General features: G+C 43.2%; 1 protein-coding gene across 9 annotated transcripts in view; it reads left to right on the forward strand.

Annotated features, from left to right (window-relative positions):
- The window catches only part of AKAP9 (A-kinase anchoring protein 9), a 969,300-nt gene that overhangs the window by 214,295 nt on the left and 733,807 nt on the right, over positions 1 to 21,198 (forward strand). For all 9 annotated transcript variants that reach the window (XM_069211620.1, XM_069211621.1, XM_069211624.1 and 6 more), the window contains 2 exons: positions 3,268 to 3,347; positions 15,933 to 16,074. In XM_069211620.1, the coding sequence (XP_069067721.1) occupies positions 3,268 to 3,347; positions 15,933 to 16,074 (222 nt within the window). The remainder of the gene's footprint in view (positions 1 to 3,267; positions 3,348 to 15,932; positions 16,075 to 21,198) is intronic.

The following is a 21,198-nucleotide window of genomic DNA, read 5'->3' on the forward strand; positions in this document are numbered from 1 at the left end:
AAAAGGTTTATGACCTCAGGCAGGGTTTCTCTGGGACCCCACCACCAGACCCAGGGGTTCAGAGGATCCCTACCCTGCCCCCTGTGCCTTTTTTATTTTTTATTAAGGTACTCAGGAGTGAGTCCCATGTCCTAAAATGGCTGCCACCATTTCCTGGTTGATGTGGTGGCAGCAAATCAGATCTCAGCTGGAGATCTTTAGAGTCCACAGAGCCTCAGCGTTGTGAAATATACAATGTTTAAAGCATTAATTGCTCAAAAACTACTGAATGGATTTACACCAAATCACAAAAAAAACACTCCTTCTGCATTAATTAAGATCTACCATTCTGCCAAGTTTGGAGTAAATATATCAGTAGTTTGGGCTGTAGCTGTGCCTAAAGTTCTTGTGGAAAAATGAATGGGGAAAATGCATTTTGGGCCCCTTTTTTCTTTTTTTCTCGGTCCCAGCTTGACAGATTACCCGAAAACTTTCAATGAGCAAACTTTTTGACTTGGCTATATCTTTGCCACCATTCGACGAATCTTGACAAACTTTTCCCAAAATAGGTGTGCCCAAAGGTCTTGTGTATGGAAAGTTTCAGGGTGATCCATCAAGCAGGGGCTGAGAAAAAGAGGGGGTAAAAAAAGTGTCTTTGCCATTGTGATTCCCATAGGGAACACAGCTACAGCTGGAACCACTGGGCGGAATTACTCCAAATTTGGCAGAAAGGTAGCTTTTGATCCAGAGAGGAATCTTTTGTTATTTGGTGTAAATCCGCTTAGTAGTTTTTTAAATGTTAAAATAATACCAACTGTGAATATCTAGAGGCACAAAGGCTTTGTGAATCCTCCCGATCTCTTGCAGAGATCTGATTGGTTGCCAACACTTCAATCGGGATGTGTTGGCAGCCATTTTGAGACTCCGCTTCAGCCCCCTGCCGGCCCTCCATTCCAATTACCCGGGGACCACCACCTCCCTGGAGCTGTAGCTGATAACCCATGCCAGGATTGGGGTCTGCCCCTGGGGGTCCCATCCTCCCCAGGGCTTCAATTTCCAAAAAGTAGGCAGGGGACCACAAGCCCCCACCGTCCGGACCTCACAGACCACCAGCTCCTCGGGGTCCAATTGTTAAAACTACCAGGGTTGGGGGGGCATGTGGAAATTGAAAGAAGGAGGGGGCCATGCGGCACCCCTTGTGGAGCCATAGATGCCATGCCCTGCCTAAAACATCACATATTACATCACTCGTGACATGTTAAATTACTTCATTGATGGTTTTGTCAGTGCTACTGCTCCGCAAATAGTAATGGTATAGTACTGGAGACAGGTCTCGTTCAGTATGAGTTTTATGGTGATGTCAGTGATGTCATTTGATATTTAATCAATTAGGTCATTTAACAAGTCATGAGAGATGTAATTTGTGAGGTCATATTGCAGGGGCACAAGTTAGTTAGCTCAGTAAGCTATAACTGGTGAATTTCAGTGTCTCTTTTGGTTTTAAAAAGTTAGTTTTTATATCATCGCTACACCTAAATAGAACATCAATTTACCCTTTGATTTTTGTTTCAGTGAATTCCTAGTTTCTTTTTCTTTTTTTATTCTAAATGTAAGCAACATTTTATTACCTAACCTTAGTATAAGGTTACTTTGACCTTTGTTTTTTTTCATTGATGTTTGGGGTATTGTTGATCATATTCACCCAAATTACTTACGGAGCATAAATTTCGACCTTGTGCAATCGGGGGCTGGACTCTGGACTATTCCAGTGGCCAGCGGACCCTGCACCTAAGCCCAGCGGGAACAATGTTGTGAAATGGCAGGGGTAAAATTATTATGTCCTGTCATGTTGAGAATCGCACCTTTGGTCAAAATCCCAATTTTAGCCTTGTGGAAAAAAAATCCACAGCGGAGGCACAATGAGAGGTGTCTAACTCTAGGGAAGTGTTAGATGCTCTCTGAGGCATAAAAATTGAGGTGGAAAAAATAGCATAGTTAGTTTTGTATAATTGCAATTTTACTGAAAATTGTGTTAACAATGCCAACATTTAGGTTTTCCAAAGTAGACACCACTTTTTCAAAAAACGCGATTTTTATTTTTATTAAAAAAAAAAAAAAAAGTATACCAAACAAGGCTGTGATTGAGTGAAGATCATTACATGCATGGACCGGTGCAGCAAGAACATACTGAAAATCATGCCCTGCAGTCGGCCCCAGTTGCATGCAGAGAGTTGCCTTGCATAGCAGAGAATGGGTATTGTAACTAATGAATGCAGTACATTAATTTTTTTTTAAAAAGCCTTGAATTTGTTTGAAAAATACCTAAAGGTCAGTTATGGTTCAATTAACTTATACCAGAAAAAAGGCTAGAAATTACCCTCTTATGGTGTGCAATGTGCCACCTTGCCCCTCTTAATACTCATACCTATCAAAGGGGCCGGAAGACAGGCTGCCTACTAAGAGCAATTTGTTCTACGGCCATTTTCAAATGAAGCACTAACATTTTGTGGTTAAAAGAAAACGACAAATTGTGTAATGAACATAAAAAATCATTTTTTAGAACTTCAGGTCGTTAAAGTGTGGGGTAGGTGAAACTGAGTAGGTGAAGTGACAGAGATAATCACAGCTTTTGAGGGTAGAGGAGGAAAAATGTTAGTCTTCATGAGCTGTTCTCGACTTATTGTTGTAGTTTCAGTCTTTAGTGGTATGTGCGGAGGTCAAAGGGCCTTCTTGTACCAAAATTTGGAGGCAGTAGCTGCCAGAGTGCATGCACGTCCATGTTCGATCTCTATTCTAAAAGAGCCTATTACATTAAAAGTGATTGTGTTTATTACAGTACATCATCAAATGAGTATGTAATTGATAGGGAAAATATAAAATATCAGATACGATTATGTGCAGTGAAAAAAAATGCAAATTTGAAAGTTTATTGAATCTAGACCTCCTTGCCCCTACGAATTGCCTGTACAGTACGTGGGAAAAACTATATGGCAAAACTATTGATGCCAGTAAATGTATAAGAAGTGTGAGAATGTGGACTGTTAAAGACATATGTCAGCCACTGACTCATGCATAACAAAAAGCAAGATAAACAAGCCAGAACACTTGTTTTACATTTACTAAAACGAACAATTAAACATTTTAGAGGAGTCAGAAAAGTATTCTTCATTAAATGTGTTGTTTCTAGATCTAGGATAATTATATTTTACTGCACCAGAAATTAGCAGAAATCGGAAAATTGGAAGAATGTTGCTCATTTATATAGATACTGTCTTTTTGTTTTTCCAGATAACGAATCCCAGTCGTCTGAAATGCTTATTAAAAGACTGACCAAAGCTGTTACAGATGAAAGCACATTACTCACTCAGGTAAAATGTAATAAGGCTTGTATTCGAATTGATATCCTTTGTATTTGTATCTTATGGGTAATTGAGCAATCTTGCACAGTTAAAGTGATAATTTTAATACTATTTATGTTGACTTCATAGACTTCTCTTTCGCTGTACTTTTGTACTTTAGTAATGACACTTTTCATTCAGTCTGTAATTATTTATTGCCATCTTGTCACTACTTACCACTCCCTTTGATTCCATGTCTTGCACGTCCTGTGCTTGGGCAGTGGGGTTTATGAGGCACCAGTGACAATAAATTGAATGTTTCTTCCCAATGGAACGCATTACATGGGCCAGAATAGCTATTTACAAATGAAGTAAATTTTCATAAACCTTGTTGCTTTATTCAGGTGTTTTAATTCAAGTGTATAAAATGGCACCATTGCCTGGCACTGTATACCCTCATTTGTCATTTATATCCATTGTTTCTGTGTAGACTTTAATAGCGGAATATTGTTCAATTAAACCTATGGTTAAAAGCACAGGGGAAGAGGAAATAATACACAGATATAGAAGCACTTTAAAGAGACTGACTGCACAAAGATGCGGCACAACTAGCATGTGTGCATTCGTGAATGCCTTTTTCTGTAAGGCTAGACTTTAGCCTTTTTTACCAAATCTAGTTTGTGACATAAAGAGATTTGTATGTGGTACTTCTTTAAAAAAAAAAAAAAAAAAAAAAAAAAAAAAATGTGTGTAGTTCCAGTTTCCTCCAGTTTTAGGGTATGATAGTGACAGAGCAGTCTGTTCCCCATTTTGTGTGTGTGTTTTTTGACCGTGAGCAAAAATCGTAGTGTAAAGGTCCAATATGCTTTGTCCTCTTTGCATTCTGTATTGGAAGGCTGAGAAACAACTCTCATTATATGTGCTCTGACCTCTATACTGGGTAAATAATAGGCGAAAATAAGTAGTTTTTTGGCCTTTAGGTAAAGCCGCAGTACAAATGTGTAAAACCTGCACAAGTGGCATAGGTCAAATGCCACATGTGGATTGAAATATGAACTTAGATCACCTATATGGGTCATTCTAAAAGCATGTCTTCAGGACAGCCACTTCAGTCCTGAAATTTCTTCGGCCGGATGATACTGCTCTCGCATCTTAGAGCTTTCCTTTACGACATTCTTAAAAATCTAATGCTAAGACTGGTTGTCGCATATTAATATTACTGTGGTGTCCTTAAGGCCTAACTGGATATTTTATATAAGTGATGCATTCCAAATATGAAGTTAATATTTTTGCAGTAATGTGATTTAAATCCATTATTTTACTGCATAGGCTAGAGTTGCCTTTTCCTGCAGTAAAGGCCTGCTTTTAAAATCCAAAAGCCATACTTTGATAATTTGGCTTCGCATATAGCTCATAAATCGGCCTGTACAGTATTTTAGCATTTCTCAAGCATCTATGTCATTGGTATAGTTAGACTTTTGCTAAAAATGTTGCAAAGATTTTTATGCTACCCGTTTACTTGGGGCTATACCTCATCAGACCCCAGGCTGGTATTGCCAGGCTCACACCTTCTACATTGAAGGTAATTAGATTTCCCAATTGGTGAAGAAAGATGTGGAAGGCTCCCTTTTAGTATACAGGCCCTTAGGAAGCATTTGACCTTCTGCAGATTCTTGTATTATGCAGATGTAAGGCCTATTTAGTTTTATTTGGTGACTCATTCATGAGTCTCCTGAAGTTTTGTAGCTCTTTGTGGCCACCAATCCTGTGTGTCTTGCAATACACTTTATTTGGAATAAGTAATATTTTACACCATGGTTTCTCAAGTGGTGATGTGTTTTTAGTAAGTCATTTCTTTGTTGGACCATTTATTTAGTAATTTTGATCCCAGATATATTTTTTATTGAAATGAATGGGGTCAACATATTAAGTAAGTTGATTATATGGTGTGATAGTGTTTCTAGTGAAGCTTCTGTATCTTTCGATGTAGACTAGTTATGTTGACCCCTTTGAAGATCACATTGATATCTTCCCTACTGATGTTTTAAATGTCTAATTTGACTGGGCCCGGTGCCACAGGGGGCATGGTACACATATCATGTTTACGAGCTGAAAGGTTATTAAGGAATGGTCAGACTACTAGATTGGCCATCATAAGTAAACATTTAATCAACTTTGTGGCCAGCTGTGTAAGTTGAAGTAGTGTCAGGAAAAGGGCAAAGTGTTCTAGGGTTTGATTTCTCACCGCTAGGCCTAAGGAAGCTGCTTAGGTTGATGTTTTAGTGAAAGATCAAGCATTCAAAGATAGAGTAAAGTGCATCTTACAGTCCCTGTAGACTAGTGCAGTGGCATGAAAAATGTCTATCCAAACACCTTTTTTAGTTTTCGGTTTGTGTGACGTTTTATAATTCGTGAGGATGAATTCATCAGAGATAATGACCGATCATTTTAACCTTTAAATAGTTAGCCACCTCTTCTGACTGCCACTGACATTCGGTAAGAGAGGATGTGGCAGTTTTTTTTAAACTAGCAAAAATGTGTCATTAAACCTAAAGTCGAGTAGAATGTGGGTTTAACACTAATTGGGCCAAATATAATGGTCAAACAGTTCACTCTAATTTGCATTTTTTCCCTTCTGCACATACAAACCATGGCTAACATCTTTCTGTTGCTTATCTTTTCTCTCATTTGGATTTGTACCCACTTATTGAATTGATGAGGTATTGTGAAAGCTTCAGGCATAATATTGTGTAAGTTACGCACCTGACTCTGAAATTAAATTCTCTGTAATGTGAACAGAAATACATATACATGAGGTTTGTGCGTGTTTCTCATAGTTTAGATCAAAAGTCTGGCTGTTGTCTTCTGTAAGTATTGTAATCTGTCAAGACAGTGGACTGGTGAGTTTAAAAAGCTCTTGTGTAGTCTTTGTTTTTTTACAAATATGTGAGTGTTTTCTGGACGGATAAAGAGATTGTAGCTGATAGAAGCCTAGTTTCTCCGCAGCATCAATATAAGATGCTGGGGACCAATCTGAGTCTGGATATTCTGAGATTCTTGATTTCTTCTGCTGGCACTAAACAAAACCTATAGTTCCTGTCCAGAAAATGTTTTGCTGTTTCTCTCGGAGGTACTGTTTAGCTTTCACTAATGACCGAGCTGACAAAAATCTCTGGAATGCACTTCTTACTTTAAAGAAGACATTTATTATTATTTCACCTCAAGGTTCCTAAAAAAATGAAGGAGATTAGTAGGTTGAAGGCACACGTTTAAAAATAGTCACAGCAATGAAAGGAAAATATATCAAAATGATTCTCAACTGCAATGTACACAGCAAATATATGTGATTATATTATAGCATAATTGCAAAGCAAAGGATAAAGTAAAAATTCATCACCGTAGGGCCTGACAAGCTCCTCATCTTTCTCATGCCAGCAAATTGTTGACCCCTGTTCAACTGCAAGAAAGAGAAAATTGGCCAACCTTTCAAGGCTCCCCTTCCAAGGCCAACCTGTTCCCTTCACTGGAGAAGACAAATAATATGTGCTCTCTTATCATGCTATCGTGTTCGGTAAGAGAAAATATGAAAAACACAAACTTAGTTTACCATGTGGAAAAACACAGCTAATCTGCAATGTCGCTACTGCAATGTCTAACCCCACGATGAAGCCAATAGGCAGCTAACCTGAATACAAAATGCAATCTGCAACTGGTGAACACCGAACAACTAATATGCACAGTGGTGAAACACAAAGTCAGTGGTCAAACCTACCTATTTTCACTACTTTCACTATTTTCACCTACTATTGAGGTCTTGATTATATTTGGGTTTAATTTTAGCATTATCTGATTCATCATGCTTGCAGTGTAAACACTAATTCTGCATTTTAGTTCCCTAAGCTTTTACTTTATATATTCCAAATAAGTATATGTCATATTAATGCACAGAAGCCAGCATAGAACCCTTCTAAACTCTGGTGTGATATATCAAATCTAACTCCAATTTCTGCAGTGAAGTGAAGGAAATAAATACATCTACTTAAAACTAGAAATGAAAAAATGAAAGCATGCTTTGATATTATAAATTTAATCCTCAATGCTCAGTCAAATAGCTATAAGTTTTTACTTCCGATGTTATAGACCCCTTCTTAGTAGACAGTTCTGAGGTGTGCTCTTTAATATTGAGCATCCATTGCCCTATCATGATTTGCGCTTCTGTAGTCAATTGCCTCGTTTTTGTTTTGTCAGCATTTAACATTAAGCCTTTGTCACATTTGACATGCAGCACTGCAATCATGTCAACTATTTTAATTATTTCCACCAATCTGTTGTCTATCACTTTTTAAAAGCTTGTTTTATTTAGATCAGTGGTTCTTAACCATTGGTTCTGAGACTATTGGGGTTCGGGAAGCTTACTCAGGGGGTCCACAACTGCTTAGGAAATAAATAATATTCAAAGACTATTAAAATATTGATAAATTAAGAAGCAACACGTAAAACTGAAAATGTTAGTGTACTGTAAATGTGAAAGCATTCGAAATTGGAGGCTAAAATTTAAATTAGTATCTTCAAATTTATTTGTGGGAGCAGTGCATCAAATAGTATATAGCATGGATGATGAGTGGCCTGAATGGAATTAATAAAAGATTCATCCGTCCTTTTAAAATTAAAATGTAGTTTTTTAAATATTTGTCGGTGAATTCAATAAAAATTTTAATTGGTTGTGCATTTGTTTAATGGATGATTTTCTTGATTTTTTGTGTGTATTGTTTTGCTTAGGATGGGGTCCCAGGCATCATGTTGACTCAGTGGGGATCTCCAAATTTAATTAATGATTCAGTGAGGGACCCCAACTTTCAGGAATGATTTAGTTGGGGTCCACAGAAAGCACAATGTTGAGAACCACTGATTTAGATGTTCAAATTGTAACACCTATACCATTTAAATATCACTACTGAGCTAAGAGAATCCGCCTTCATTCACTAATCAGGATATTTTGTGCACAGAAAATTAAGGATACAGACTGTGCCCGGATATCTTTCAACCACGAGGTTGGTGGTGTCTACATCAGAAAACATCCATCCAGTTCATTGTGTTTAATTACATGCAGTAGTTAGCCCCTTCGTTTTGGGGCCCAAGCATTGCGTCATGGCTGTGCTTCTCCCCAAACCTGTGAAGCCCTCAAATGTTGTTTAAACTTTTTTGTGCAGTGCCGGTCCTCCCTGCCACACTCACCACCAGTTTTCTCAGTATAGTTGGTCCCACATTGTTGTCATCGATGTTGCTATGTCCTCTTACAATACATTTACTTTGGATGCTGTCTCAACTTGCACCCTATTATGCACCTCTGAAGGATACTGCCCTTAGCATCCTAGCTTTATAACATACCTGGTGCATGAATGTGAATAACAGTTTGTGTCTAAATAGGAGCCAATCTTTTGGATTGATGTCATAGATAAGACCAATGGTTATGGTTATCTTGCGAACTGAGGGCAGCAAGTGTCCGGCTGCCCCCTTTGTACATGTGCAAGGCCTAAAGCTCAGCGTATTCTTTGTAGAATTGGCCAGACAACCCGTCCAGCATAGGGGCTTTTTCTCCGGCCATACCACATATGGCCATAGTGACATCATCATCTATAAATGGTACATCTAGGTTTTGTCTATGTCCACTCTCCAGACAAAGCAATTTGACAGAGTACAGGTATTCAGAAGACCTGTCAATTGAAAAATCAATTGTGGAGGCTTAGAAGACAGAGTAATATTACAAGGTTGCCAGGGTAACGTCCTCAGTGGCATAGCACAGGTCTCCATCGGCATTTAGCACTTCCGTTTTATAGTAAGGGCTTCAATAAGGCTGCTAAAGTTTTGCCCACTCAATCTCACTTGCCGAGCTTGCGAGCGGTAGCCTCTTGATGTAGGAGTCTGGCTTTGCTATCAGCAGTATCCTCATATTCAGACACCTTGTTCCGTATCTGCGCCAGAGAGTGTGTATCTGACGCCTCAAAGAAGCAAAGCCTCAGACCCTGAATCTCCTGCATCAGCGCCTGCAGTCGCCTGTGTAGGTCATGAAAGACACAAAATTGTTTTGATGTAAAAATATCCCAAATTGAGGCCTTGAATGCCTCCTAAAGAAGGATGGGCGAGTCCACCAACCCCACTTTATGTGTAAAGAATTTGACTGTGCCTCCACATAGCTTGGCTCCGAAAAAGGAGGGTCGTTGCAGGGGGTGTCTCGCAGCGCACATGGAGGCAGCTGCCTTGCGAAGGCGCCGTCAGGCGCGCCCGGCATAGTCAGCCAGAGAGCCACTGGCATGTGGTCAGAGAGCCTATGTGATAAATGTTCTACACTTTGCGTGCAGCTTGAGATGCCACTGATGAGTAACCAGTAGTCAATGCAGGACTACGTGCCACAAAAAGTAGTCACAAGTGCTGTCAAGGGCAAGTTGGCGTCCGGCACACCAGATGTCAACCAGAGCATGGTCAATGAGTAGAGAACCCAAATATGCAGCTGCATGAGGGTGTAGTTTGGCACTAGAAGGCGGCTTATCTAAATGGGGATCCAATGCCACATTGAAATCCCCTCCTCACACATCAGTGGCATGGCTGAAGCCCATTACAACACAAAAAACTCAGAGTTGTCTACATTTGGGCCAGAGACACACACCAGAGTTACCCTAGCACACAACAATAAGCCATGGGCGAGGATGACAGAAGAGTGACAGTTCCTCTTGTATAGGTAGAGTAGGTAGCCATGTAAGCTTCTCCTGTGCAGCCTGCCCACAGTCGAGGTCTGGTATCCTTCGTGAGATGGAGCTCTCGCAGCATCACAACATCTGCAGCATGCCTGCGGAGATATGCAAACGTTTGCCTCACCTTGCGGGGATTAGTCATACTTTGAACATTCCAAGTGATGAGAGACCTATCCCTTATGGTGGATGTGTCAGTGACAGGGCATGAGTGTTAGATCTCACCAGATTCTGCAGCCTGCAAACATAGGCCAAGAGATCCAGCCAGACGCGTGCTAAAGCAAGCACTATATGATGCTGGCGATAACAATAAACAATAACTGAAGCCTGATTTATGCCTCCCTCCCCCACCCACTTCTCCACCCCAACCATTAGTAGAGTGCATCCTTTCCATCAATCTTTCAAAAGCAAAAATGAACCGAACAGGAATCATCCTTAGTGATGTTGCGGTGAGGCAAAAGGTCTCACCAGCCTCCAAGGAGGTAGTTTGCCCAGCAAGCTTGAAACTTCAGGCCACAGAGTGGGAGCATCAGTCATTATCATCTAGATAGTTGGTGGCCCCGTCTGCGTCCAGAGAACCTACAGCGGCTGCATCAGAGGCCTGTTGTCAGCAGATTTTCACAGCCCGTTTAGGATCAATGAAATAGTGTGCTTCACTGTAACAGAGGTGAGCCGGATGCAGGAGGGTATTTTTGTAAGCAGTCGCTTTGCAGGGAGGAACTCTCTTGAGAGCAATCTGTACCATCAAATAAAAATCTAGATAGAATGAGTGTATTCCCCTGATCGCATGTTTCCCCTTTACCGTGCCATGTGGAGTATTATGTTGTGGTCTCTGTAGTGTAAGAAGTGAGCAACAATGGGTCAGGCAGGCGCCCCAAGCAGGGCCCCAATGCCCAGTGAATGTGCTCCTTAAAAAAAGGGGAGGGGATGGTTTCCAAAGAGGGGGCACAGTAGGATCTCCGTATAATCATCAACGGTGTGCAAAGTAGTGGAGTCAGGCAGACACAATATGCAGATATAGTTTCCCCTTAAGCATGGTTCTAAGTCCTCATTTTTTTGCTTTTATTAGAGCAAGGCATTTATCCATCTGAAAGAGCCGTTCAGTAGCCGCCATCACCACATCGTCTGAATTAGATACTTAGGGCCAGATGTACAAAGCTTTTTGCACGTAGTACACAGCGAATTTAGCTGTTAACAATGTGCAAAAAGCACTTTGCAATGCACAAACCTCGTTTTGCGAGTCGCAATTAGGAAGGGGTGTTCCCTTCCTAATTGCGAGTCGCAGTGCAATGCAGGATTGCTTTGTGACAGCGGTCGCAAACCATTCGCAGTTTGCACCCTTTTGAAATGGGTGGTAACCCATTCGCAAAAGGGAAGGAGTCCCCATGGGACCCCTTCCCCGTTGAAAATGGCACTGCAAACATTTTTTTAGAGCAGGCAGTGGTCCTATGGACCACTGCCTGCTCTGAAAAATTGAAACGACAACGCTTCATTTTTCGTTTTTGTAATGCATTTCGTTTTCCTCTAAGGAAAACGGGCTGCATTACAAAAGAAAAAAAACTGCTTTATTAAAAAGCAGTGACAGACATGGCGGTCTGCTGTTCGCAGCAGGCCACCATCCCTTTGAGGGCCGCCATTTGCAAGGGGGTCGCAAATTGCGACCCACCTCATGAATATTCATGAGGCGGGCCTTTGCGACCCACTTGCAATTCGCAGATGGTGTCAGGGTCACCATCCAATATTCCAAATTGCGACTCGCAAATTGCGACTCGCAAATTGCGAGTTGCTCTGACTCGCAATTTGCGGGTCGCAATTCGGAATGTTCGTACACCTGCCCCTTAATGTTTTAACTGGGACAGTCTGTCTTCGTGCTTATTAAGGCTGTTGCCCAGAAAGTCCTGCCTATTGGTGAGTGTGTCGATCTTAATATCAATAGTTTTTAGAGGAGATCCTTGAGGAGATCTTTGATGGCTGAATTTCCATCACCGCCATTCTGGCCTCCACCTGTCCTACAGCCCTCGCCCATGCGTTTATGATATTATGTAGCGGGTGTCTTCTTTTTAGACACCAGCTTTGTTTGGTGCCTATCCATCTACCCCACCGTGGGTGTCTCAGCAAGAGGTGCACGTGCAGGAGTCCAAAAGCATTCACTTTAAGCCTCTTAGGATGAACAGTTAGGGTAAGCACTCCCCGGTAGGCAGGGGACAAGAGAAGGCCAAGAGGCAGGTTCTTGCCTGGGGGCCACCAACACACAGGGCAGCTAGGCAGTGCAGCAGAGGTGCGGGCTCATGGGCTCCAGGGCTAAACCAGACTAGGGGAGACAGCCACGCCAACAGGGCAAAAGGAGAAAGGCAATCTCCATTTTGCAGCTTTCCCTAACAGGGCAATCCAAGTCTTGTTGCAGCCCTGTCTAGAAGGGGAGGTGGGCCAACTCCTTGAGGCTGGCACCGGTCCAGTCGCCAGTGCAGGGCATCGCCACTGAGCTAAGCGCGACCCAATGCTATCGGCCAGCCCATGAAGGGGCAGCTGCAGCACAAGGTCACACCCCCATGATACACTCATCTTCCTGCTCAGAGGCCCTCAGTGCGACAGCCAGATGCCAGGTGCCACAAGGAGACACAGGCACCCTCCATCACAATCCTACCACAGCCACATCTGGCCTCTCTGTCCAACAGTATGTCATCTCTCAGTCCCCAGGTAGACCCAGAATATTGCTTCACATTGCGACAGACTGCACCAGCAACTGGTCTCATCAAATCTCCTTTGTTGTCGCACGAAGCCACTAGCACTCCTCTGAGACTTCAGGATGCAAGTCTTGGCAGCATTCTACCCAAACAGCAGCCCAATCTGGCAAATTATGAAGAATATTGTGCCAGGTCTGCAGAGCCACACAAAGTGGCAGCCATCTTGCAGCCCAGCTCACCAGCACCTCCATAGAAAGTCAGTGTTAAATGAGTTGATTGAGTTATTCTCATGATTTGATAGTAAATTATCTTCCTCCTCTCCTATATGATTTGTGTCCAACATATATGATTTAAAAATGCAGCATGTTTAAGTTGTGTTCTCTTTCCCTAATATGGGTCTCTATAGAAAACCTTTAATGCATAGTGCTATAGTTCCTTTTCTGTCTTGTGCTGCAAATATTTACTTTCTTTTTTCAATGTACAGATGCCATGAGATTCTGAAAATTCAGTATATCTCCTCCCCAAAACAGTGGGGTATGCCTCCAATTAACCATTTCTTTTCCAAAGCATCTGAACCTCACATTTTTAAGTCTAAGATATTCTCTTTAAAAAACATTTTAAGTAGTATTTGAAATCGCCTGTCCTGATAGGCATGATATTTTCAGTACTCTTGTTTATCCAGGTGTCCCAACATATTAACTTCCAGCCCACCTTCAAGCTGAATATATTATTTAAAAAAAGGCAGAATAGTAAGGGTCTGAGATTCATTACATTTCTAACTATGCAATATCTTTCTTTTTATTTAAAGGTCTGAAGACGTTGCACATATCTTTTCATGTTTCTTTCATCTACGAAGTACAAGAACAGTTGAATCGGGCCCTTAGATTAAAATCCCAACAGGAAAGTGGTTCTGGGATTAATGAACAATTTGTCAGCCTTGCATACAGCATAAAAATATTTTTTAATAGTATTGATGTTAACAATTCCAAAACATCCTTGCTTTTGATTTTGCTGTGCCGTCAAAAGCTCTGATTTATTTTCTCTCCACACCAGTTGTTTGAAGATAAAGTCAACATTTACGAAGTTTGTAAATTGAATACAGATCTGCACATATACAACGATAACCAGAAGAACCCTGGGGCTTTTTTCTAGCCCTTACCCCCTGGCCTAGCAATCTTCCTTTAATTCTAGCCCACAGACCCAGGTGTAGCGCTCCACAGTTGTTTACGTCTTCAGGCATTTATGCAGTAGAGGCTACAGATGTGCTTATTTCATATTATTGTAGATTACGTGCTCTCATATAAATAATCACCCACTGAAATTGGCATTTTTCGAGCCAGAGAGTAACCCAAATCCCATAACCTACTCTTACATTTCAGAGAAAAACTTCCTTGAATTGGATAGGTTTGTGAAGCATAATGCCCTCCATCTACATAAAATCGAAGCCATCTGCAACTGGTCAATAAGATGAATTCCTTTCCTGTCAAAAAGACGGGCAGAAAGTTCCAAAGCAAAAGCAAATACGATAATGCAGTGAAGGCAATCCTACCTGTTCAGAAAGGACATAATTTATTTTCACACAAACATGGTATGTAAGGCAAAGCTATTCCTAAAATATAACCAGTCTTTTTGCAGGGAACGGCCCCATAAATAAACAGACAATTTTGGCCAAGTCAAACAATATAATGTGGCCAAGGTGTCTTTGGTCTCCTGCCTGAAGACTTGAGTGCATAAACCATTTTTAATTTGTATGTAATTTTTGTTTCACTGCCATACTCGGTCTAAGATGTAATTGTTTTGCAATATCCATTAGAAAGCCTTGACCATCTTTCTTAGATTTGCTCCTAATATAGCGAAATACAAAATAATTTGTTATTTTCTCAAGGGCGCAAAATATTATTTTTCTTCAGAACATCAGGCTCCATTGTACTGCATGATTTCCAAACCGTCCTTTGTACAAACAATATTATGTCCTAAACAAATGCATGACAAATCTGGCTACCATTCAGCATATAGATGCACACAATCATTACATTTCCAATAACAATAATGCATTGCTACACTGTATTTGTTATTCTTACCTGATGTAGATTTGCAGGATATTTCTGCACCTTCCTTTGTGACATCCAGAGATTTTGAACAAGTAAGCCCCAGTTGAAACTTTTTCAAACCACGCAAGTAGCCAGCCAGCAAAAAACCTCTTAGGCGCAATTTGATGTTCTGGTGATCTGGTTGTAGTAACGCAGATTTAACATCTCATAAGAACTAAACCCTCTTAATCAACAAGCATTGGAAATGCTTGCAAGGTTAAATCGTTTGTGAGAAACATTTGCACTGTAATAGTCTTATCTGATTCTGCCAAAGAGTAAAGTCTCCAAAGAGAATCAGATGATTGTTTTCTGGGCCTAGATTTGCACTCATGATGGCGCTTTTTTTTAAATAGACTGCTTAGTAGGCTGAAGTGGTGTAATTTTGTAAACAGGTTAGTATCCATCAATGCATATGTTGCTGCCATAGTCATCATTTGCATTCCGTGCACCTACTTCGATAATCCAGTGTTTAAACAAATAATCAAATTCATCAGCTGATTCTAAAGGACTTTCATTGATTTGTATGGTTAGCCTCATAAATGGGGTCAGCTCCCTCTCGTTTCTATTTTTGTAAATCATTTACAATTTTGACATCTCTGATGTGGCATAGTTGCATGTTGCAGTTATACAAGTCTCATAATAAGATTCCTTTTAGTTAATATGTAAGGAGAATGTTCATTTACAGTTTATGTTTAACTGCCATTCTTCTTACATCAGCCTTTCATTTATTATTTGGCCATTGTTAAGAATTGACCTGGTTTCTCTTTTGCTCAGTTTCATTGCTGCCCTTGGTGTGAAATCTCTTAGGATAGGCACTATTGTGAGTTTGTGTATTTGGCAGTTGGATTTGCTTCGAGAATGGGTCTCTTGTACCAGCCAGCCCGTTTGTCATCAGATTTATAGGCGTACTTGAGTTCCTCATTCACTATTGAGCTAGTCTGCCATTGGTATGCCTCATATATTTTAAAAATAACTGCTCAGTCATGTTTTCTCTCAACTGTAATTTTATTTAATGCTAAAATATATTGGGGTCCGACATATTTTTATCCAGCTTAATCTGTTTTTATCTCACCAATGTGTCCTTGTGTTTTGTAGTATTTATTATCCGCCCTTGGTGAGAAATGTACATCTGCTGGGAAATTGGAAGTAAATGTAAATGACGAATTGGTTCCTGAGGCCAGAGTTACAGAGAGAGCAGAGGTTTTAAACTTACAGGTGCACATGGCTGAAGCTCAAGGTAATGTTTCTTTCTCACGAAATAATGACAATCTTTTGAAATTGTAAGTAACATGAAATATTAAGTATGTAAATGTATGCTTACAACCACTGTTTTCTCATTCCTGAAATAAAATGAATGATATGCTGCAGGTAGTAATAAAAATTGTTATGTGCCACAGGTACAATAAAATAATTAGGTCATGGAGCTAGGAATGCATGGAAAGTATTTTGTTGTACTTATAGCCATACATTGCTTCAAGGAATCCATTGTTATAAAATGATGTGAGCTATCAAAATAATGGTGTAGGTCTCTGGAAGTCCTTCATCCATTAGGCTTTAAGAAATGTATCTGTTCCTTTCAGGGATAATTTTGTGTCAAGGTTGCTGATTACACTTTCTGTGGTCCAGCGCTGGAATTTTGTCTGATCAGCTTTTGTGTATATTTTATCCTGTAACAACTGTTGGGCATTTAGCTGCTGTCCAACAGATGCCTTGCTTTAAAGTGACTTGAGTTAGCAAAATAATTATCTGATAGAGACATATTCTAGTTGCAGATTGCTTACATTAGAATTTCCCCCAGGCGTCAGACTGGATCCGGAGATTTTTCTTCGTGCAATACCCTTGCGCATCGGTAGGTGGCATTGGTCGAGTCCGCGGGCGTCGTTGGTGTCGTAGTCACCGTGATGACGTCGGGAGTTGTACATAGATGCTGCATTCGCGCAGTGACGTCAGTTCTTTTCTTTCCGCGCCATGCGCTGATCCGGAGAGAGCTACCCTGGTCTCTTTTTGACCGACTTAAGCCATTTTGTCGAGTTTTCTAGGGAGATATTTGGTGCGTTGAGGATGTCACCGAAGACTGGTTTCAAGCCGTGCAAGGACTGTCACCGCATGATGTCAGTGACAGATCCGCATAGGGTTTGTTTGCCGTGTCTCGAGTGAGACCACGACCTGAAGTCGCACTCTGAATGCTGGGCTATGCACCCAAAGGCCTTGAGGCAGCAGTCCCTTAAACTCATGGCAGCCCAGTACTCAACTCTACGTAAGTCCCGGTCTCAATCAAGAGGAAGGTCTTGAGACCGTTCACGGAGCCATCACCACTCATCGTCTTCAAAATCTTCGGGTGCAGGTAAGAAAAAGAAGTCGAAGAGGTCCCATCGCTCTCCGACTTCACCCTGTCGCTCGGCTGACGCAACGCGGGAGGAGCGTTGACGCTCAAGGCCTCTGTCCTCAGAGCCTGCATCTGGGTCCGCTCCACTATTCCCCGACTTTCCCAGAGCCGGAGCGACCGCCACCCAACTTAAAGGAATCTGTGAGGCCATGCGCCTCATCTTTGAGGGGACCGACCTCGATACGGCACCTTTGGGCCCAAGAGGTTTGGTTGAGGGACCTTCGGGTTCCACGACGGTCACACCATTGAGACCTTCCCCGGCGCCCGGTTGATTGTCGATGCTCGCATCGTCGGTAGTGCCCACTATTGATGACGTCGACCCGCTCCTTATCCCTGACGACTCCGACTTGGAGTCGGAGCGGTGTCGGCCGCCACCGCCTTTGTCTTCGATGGGGCCTATCCACCCCAGTTCAGATTCAGACCCTTTCTCCTTTGGGTACAAATGTGGGGAAGGATTGGAGGGGTCCCTGGATCCTTATGAATACCAGGATGACCTACCTTTGGAGTGGGCACAGGAATTGGGCGACGCCAGTGGTTTGGGTACGTCTCCAGACACTGGTGTGCTGACTCCACCTACCCTGGCTATGGTGGAGGGAGCAACTTATGGAATGGTGGTCAGTAGGACAGCTGAGGTCCTTGCCTTGAGCTTCCTACTGTAGTGGTCAGGTTCAGTCTCCTGACAGGGGTGCTTTAGCCAGAGGCTTCCACATCAGAACCCCTTTTGCCGTTCAATGAAGCCCTCACCGATGTCCTTTTGGGTTCTTGGTCCAAACCCAACACAGGGGCTCCCATGAATAGGACTATCGCACGCCACCATCGGCCCACTCCGAATGACCCTAAATTCCTGTCCCAATACCCCATGTCTGAGAGTCTTGTCATCCAGGCTTCCTCTTCTTCAGGCACATTCCCTTCGGCACCCCCAGATAGGGAATCAAAAAGGCTGGTACAATTTGGTAAGAAGTTGTTTTCTTCCTCCAGTCTCGGGCCGCGGTCTTTGAACATGCCTTTTGGGCCGCTATACCCACTATTTGTGGGATACGGTTGTGCAAGTCCTGCTGCAGATACCAGAGGAGGCCCGTACTATCGTCTCCCAAGCTATCAACGATGGGAGAGATGTGGCGAAGTTCACAATCCGTTTCATGCTGTACACACCTGACTCTCTAGGCAGATTGGTTGCTATGACGGTGGCCTTGAGACGCCACACCTGGTTGCGTACTGGGGATGTACAACAGTCCCTCATAGACATGCCCTTTAATGGCTCCCGTCTCTTTGGAGACAAAGCGGTCTCTGCCTTGGAGAGATTCAAGGATTCCTGGGCTATGGTTCGGTCCCTTGGTCTTTCCTCTGCCCCTTGCCCCCCGCAGTCTGCTTTTCGCTCCTTTCATGGCCACGGAAGGGGCTCCCTGTCGTGTCCTCCACCCAGCCATCGTGCCACCCATGCTGTCCAGAATCCCACATGTCTCTACCAGATATTTCGTTACTGAAGGTAATTAACTTGTACGTCTTAACGTGTATCTAGCCTTTGGGTATTGTAGGAAAATGGCTACCTGTTGTAGTTACTCTCCACTTTTTGCCTGATATTGATGCTGACTTGATGGAGAAGTGTGCTAGGACCCTGCTAACCAGGCACCAGCGTTCTTTCACCAAAATATACCATTGTTTCTACAATTGGCACACCTCTGGCTCACAAATAAGTCCCCTGTAAAAGGTACTAGTGGTACCAAGGGCCCTGTGACCAGGGAAGGTCCCTAAGGGCTGCAGCATATGTTGTGCCACCATAAGGGACCCCTCACCTAACACATGCACACTGCCATTGTAGATTCTGTGTGTTGATAGGGAGGAAAAGGCAAAGTTGACATGGCATCCCCCTCAGGATGCCTTGCCCACAAAATACTGCCTGTCGCATAGGTAAGTCACCCCTCTAGCAGGCCTTACAGCCCTAAGGCAGGGTGCACTATACCACAGGTGAGGGCATAGCTGCATGAGCAATATGCCCCTACAGTGTCTAAGTCTATTCTTAGACATTTTAAGTACAGGGTGACCATATTAAGTATATGGTCTGGGAGTTTGTCAAAAACAAACTCCACAGCTCCATAATGGCTTCGCTGAATACTGGGAAGTTTGGTATCAAACTTCTCAGAATAATAAACCCACACTCATGCCAGTGTTGGATGTATTAAAAAATGCACACAGAGGGCATCTTACAGATGCCTCCTGGATTTTACCCAATCCTTCCGTGCAGGACTGACTGGTCTGTGCCAGCCTGCTGCTGAGAGACGAGTTGCTGACCCCCTGGAGTGAGGGTCTTTGTGCCCTCTGAGGCCAGAAACAAAGCCTGGTCTGGGTGGAGGTGCTTCACACCTCCCCCCTGCAGGAACTGTAACACCTAGCAGTGAGCCTCAATGGCTCAGGCTTCGTGTTACAATGCCCCAGGGCACTCCAGTTAGTGGAGATGCCCGCCCCCTGTACACAGCCCCTACTTTTGGCGGCAAGCCCAGGGGAGATAATGAGAAAAACAAAGAGTCACCCACCAGTCAGGACAGCCCCTGAGGTGTCCTGAGCTGAGGCGACCTCTGCTTTAGAAATCCTCCATCTTGGTTTTGGAGGATTCCCCCAATAGGAATAGGGATGTGCCCCCCTCCCCTCAGGGAGGAGGCACAAGGAGGGTGTAGCCACCCTCAAGGACAGTAGCCATTGCCTACTGCCCCACAGACCTAAACACACCCCTAAATTGAGTATTTAGGGGCACCCCAGAATCCAGGAAATCAGACTCCTGCAACCTGAACCAAAGAAGAAAGACTGTTGACCTACAAGCCTGCAGAGATGACGGACGACAACTGCTTTGGCCCCAGCCCTACCGGCCTGTCTCCTGAGTCGAAAACCTGCAAATAGTGACGCATCCAACGGGGACCAGCGACCTCTGAAGCCTCAGAGGACTGCCCTGACCCCCAGGACCAAGAAACTCCTGCGAGTAGTGGCTCTGCTCAAAAACAGCTACATCTTTGCAACAAAGAAGCAACTTCCAAAGAACTCACTCTTCCCGCCGGAAGCGTGAGACTTCACACACTGCACCCGACGCCCCCGGCTCGAGATCCAGAGAAACACCACCACAGGGAGGACTCCCCAGCGATTGCGACCCCGTGAGTAGCCCGAGACGACCCCCTTGCACCGCACAGCGACGCCTGCAGAGAGAATCCAGAGGCTCCCCTTGACCGCGACTGCCTGTAACAAGGGACCCGACGCCCGGACCAAGCACTGCACCCGCAGCCCCCATGACCTGAAGGAACCAAACCTAAGTGCAAGAGTGACCCCCAGGCGACCCTCTGCCTACCCTAGGTGGTGGCTATCCCGAGAAGCCCCCTCTGTGCCTGCCTGCACTTCTAGAGTGACCCCCGGGTCCCTCCATTGTTTCCTATCTAAAACACGACACCTGCTTTGCACACTGCACCTGGCTGCCCCAGTGCCGCTGAGGGTGTGTTGTGTGTGCCTACTTGTGTCACCCCCCAGTGCTTTACAAAACCCCCCTGGTCTGCCCTCCGAGGACGCGGGTACTTACCTGCTGGCAGACTGGAACCGGAGCACCCCTGTTCTCCATAGGCACCTTTGTGTTTTGGGCACCTCTTTGACCTCTGCACCTGACCTGCCCTGAGCTGCTGGGGTGGTAACTTTGGGGTTGCCTTGAACCCCCTTCGGTGGGCTGCCTATGCCCAGGAACTGAGACTTGTAAGTGTCTTACTTACCTCACAATCTAACCTTTACTTACCTCCCGAGGAACTGTTGATTTTTGCACTGTGCCTACTTTTAAAATATCTTATTGCCATTTTAACAAAAAGCTGTATATGTTATTGCTCTAATTCAAAGTACCTGACTTACCTGTGTGGAGTACCTTCCATTTTATGTATTTACTTCAAATCTTGAACTTGTGGTTCTTAAAATAAACTAAGAAAGGTATTTTTCTATATAAAAACTATTGGC

The sequence above is a fragment of the Pleurodeles waltl genome, chromosome 10 (genome assembly GCF_031143425.1).
Source record: "Pleurodeles waltl isolate 20211129_DDA chromosome 10, aPleWal1.hap1.20221129, whole genome shotgun sequence".
Lineage (NCBI taxonomy): Eukaryota > Metazoa > Chordata > Amphibia > Caudata > Salamandridae > Pleurodeles > Pleurodeles waltl.